Raw genomic sequence first — 3,695 nt, forward strand, 5'->3', positions numbered from 1 at the left:
AGAGAAAACATAACCTATAAAAGGAATGCGCGGGAATATTCAAACTATAACATTTTAATAATTAATTTTATCGCATATAATCGATATATTGCATATTGTAATTATGCTTATAATAATTTTAAACAGATGCAGGATTGTTGATGCTATCTGTGATAAGTAAACTAATTGAGTTACATGTTTCCAGGGATGATTTATGTCGTTTATATCTATGACCGTTAACAGTAAACATTCTTTCAAACGGTTATAGTAAACAGAATAATTTCAACGATTAAAGCATTTAATTATAATTTACGTTGATTCCTTAAAAGAATTTATAATCAAAGTCTGTTGCCAATTATGAAGAAATTTTGATACCATTCAATACCATGACAAATAATGCGGTAGGAGTATGCGCGAAAGTTGATCACTCTGTGCGTACGCAAGTTAAACATGTTTGTTTATAGTTGATATTTGTCCCGATAACATTAAACATGATGGATTACGAATTTAAAATGAAAACTCAGAAAGATCGAACGAAGGTTGAAGATCTTTTCGAGTTCGAAGGGTGTAAAGTTGGAAGAGGGACCTATGGACACGTCTATAAAGCTCGTAGGAAGGAAGGGTTAGTGTTTCTAACCTACGCAGGGATCGCGTAGCATTTTCTCTTTTAATGTCTTCTTTCACCGAAGAAATGGTCGCAAACTACGTTTCATCGTTGGACAATTGTACATTCTACTGGAATTTTTGCCCAAAATGTTTTACTGAAATGTTTTTATAGTTTCAAACTCTCTTCACATTGTTGCTACTTGTGTTGTAATTGCCATTTGTCTGTAAAAAATAGTAGTAACTCATTGTATCCTATTATGGATGTAACATAGTATCAACTATTGTATTCAGTGTAGTGTATATTAAATAGTATAATTTATTGATGAATGAAGTTTTTCTATTTCACTGTTTTCAAATTTTAATAGTGTACCAGATAGTGAATTAAAATCTAGGCCAGATACTAAGGATTTTGGCCTGAAACAAATTGAAGGTACAGGTCTTTCAATGTCTGCGTGTCGTGAAATTGCAGTAAGTATATATTTATCTTCTTTAATGCAGAAATTATGCATATGTTTTGATTGATTCTGTTTTGCAGTTACTTAGGGAACTAAAACATGTTAATGTGATTACTTTAATTAGAGTTTTCTTGTCTCATAATGATCGCAAAGTATGGTTATTGTTTGATTTTGCGGAACACGACTTATGGGTATGTTTATATTGATCAGATTGATCTTCTAGGTATGTCATTTATTCTTGTAGGTTATATAGAAGAATATTAATAATTCTGTTTTTTTATATAGCACATAATAAAATTTCATAGAGCAGCAAAAGCTAATAAAAAACCTGTTATGGTGCCAAAGGGTATGGTAAAGTCCTTATTGTATCAGATTCTTGATGGTATTCATTATCTACATTCCAACTGGGTGCTTCATAGGGATTTGGTAATTATTATTTCATACAGGTATCGTACACATTAGTCATATACAATTAACAAAAATGTTTGTCATATTTTAGAAACCAGCAAACATTTTAGTAATGGGAGAAGGAAATGAGAGAGGTCGTGTAAAAATTGCAGATATGGGTTTTGCTAGATTATTTAATGCTCCTTTGAAGCCTCTTGCAGATTTAGATCCAGTTGTAGTAACCTTTTGGTATAGAGCACCGGAGTTACTTTTAGGTGCTAGACATTACACAAAAGCTATAGGTATAAAACTATAATTATAAAATACAGTTACTTTAATCTTACATTGTCTCTTTATGTTCTTTCTTTTATCCTTCAGACATCTGGGCTATCGGTTGTATATTCGCGGAACTATTAACATCTGAACCCATATTTCATTGTAGACAGGAAGATATTAAAACTAGTAATCCGTATCATCATGATCAATTGGATAGGTATTAACATTATTACCATAAGGTTTTCTATATGTAATTTAATTAGAAAATGATAAAAGATTGAAATTATTTAATGTCCAGGATATTCAATGTGATGGGATTTCCCTTAGAAAAGGATTGGGAGGATATTAAGAAAATGCCCGAACATCCCACGTTATTAAAAGATTTTAAAAGATCAAAGTAAGTATTCGTATAAAAATAAAGTTATAAAAAAATTCTAACGCAAATTTGATAACGGTGTTTGTCTTACCGCAGTTACGCAAACTGTTCTCTCACAAAATATATGGATCGGCACAAAATTAAACCCGACAGCAAGGCATTTAATTTGGTACGATTCAACGAAATACTCTATTTACTAAAATCGTTTCTTTGGACAATGACATTAATTTAGCTATTTTAGCTTCAAAAACTATTAATGATGGATCCTAATAAACGAATAACGTCGGAACATTCTATGCAAGACGCCTACTTTCAAGAGGAACCACTGCCAACTCAAGAGTATGTTTTTAGCTTGTACATTTTTTTAATATGTTCACTGTTTGTTTATTAATTTAATAAATATTATAACGTTTCAGTATATTTGCTGGATGCCCTATTCCCTACCCCAAGAGGGAATTCCTAACGGATGATGACACAGAGGAAAAGACTGAAAACAAAGCGCGACAAAATCAACAACAAACGGTAAGTATACTCGTTAACGTATTTCACTGACTTTCTCTAACCGATATCATGACATTGTAGCAGCAGAACCAACAGCAGCAAGGAAACGGTGACCATAATCACGGACAAAACCCAAAACGTGTAAGGCTCAACGGACCACACGGAGCTCCAGAATTCCATCAGCATCAGAGCCACGCGATGACCCATCAACAGCCGCCCGGAATGGTTTACTCTACTGCCCAGCCAACGCAACCGTCGAATTTTCATCAACGTTTTTAAGTGACTCTGAAAAGAAAGGACTTGTCGATCGAATAATTCAATTACTAGTTTAGTAATTTAATTAATTTCTATATCTGATTAACGAATTAACGAGGAGGTCAATGATTCCTGTATATTCCATTAAAGTATGATAGTACAACTTTATTTATATATAACATGTACATATATTTGGAAATATTCTTTAACAATGATATCAAGTTGGTAACGATAACGCGTAGTAGACTCAACGTGTCTAGAATTTAATGTACATCGTGAAATACGGGTGACTGAGAACCGATATCAACAAATTCTAATACAAATTTATCGAATGTCAAATTTATTCAACATTTCGCGCAATCATGCATAGATATTAACAATAGAATTTCAAATTTTCCTATGCGGGGGTTTGCGATTACAATCTCTATGTTCCTAAGAATTCAAGTTTGTATTTACTAAATGAAAAAAACAGAACTTCTAAATGATAAGAAACGGTAATCGCGAGATGAAACATAGAGATAGATAGATAGAGAGTGAGAAAAACAGGATGAAAATAAATATTAGATAAAAATGAAAAGAAATATGAGTACAATTTTATTTCGCCCATCACCGAATCTAATTCTAGGATAAAAGACTCCCGACGCGAGTGGCACGTCATTTCAGCGCAATGAGGTTACTCGAAATTTTTATTTAGATAAGAATTTCGCCGTCTGCGAACAAAAGAAGGAGTAGAGAAAGAGTGAAAATCGGTATAAGGAGAGAAAGACGTTCCCTTTTCGCGGGGGAATAACAAGGATCGAGAGAATTCGCGATCTAGCGGTGGGGAAGTACGCATGCGCCGTAAATCATTCCGTAGCATC

General features: G+C 33.2%; 1 protein-coding gene across 1 annotated transcript; it reads left to right on the forward strand.

Moving 5' to 3' along the window:
- Positions 1-241: 241 nt before the first annotated feature.
- On the forward strand, positions 242-3,384 carry LOC128892608 (cyclin-dependent kinase 8-like). The gene is made up of 11 exons (XM_054153131.1): positions 242-601; positions 951-1,053; positions 1,121-1,231; positions 1,326-1,466; positions 1,540-1,729; positions 1,806-1,920; positions 2,002-2,100; positions 2,176-2,248; positions 2,321-2,418; positions 2,496-2,601; positions 2,662-3,384. The coding sequence occupies exons 1-11, from the start codon at positions 471-473 to the stop codon at positions 2,857-2,859; spliced, it is 1,365 nt and encodes a 454-aa protein (XP_054009106.1). The 5' UTR covers positions 242-470; the 3' UTR covers positions 2,860-3,384.
- The last annotated feature ends 311 nt before the right edge of the window (positions 3,385-3,695 follow it).

Source organism: Hylaeus anthracinus, unplaced genomic scaffold (genome assembly GCF_026225885.1).
Source record: "Hylaeus anthracinus isolate JK02 unplaced genomic scaffold, UHH_iyHylAnth1.0_haploid 12117, whole genome shotgun sequence".
In the NCBI taxonomy this organism is placed as follows: Eukaryota; Metazoa; Arthropoda; class Insecta; order Hymenoptera; family Colletidae; genus Hylaeus; species Hylaeus anthracinus.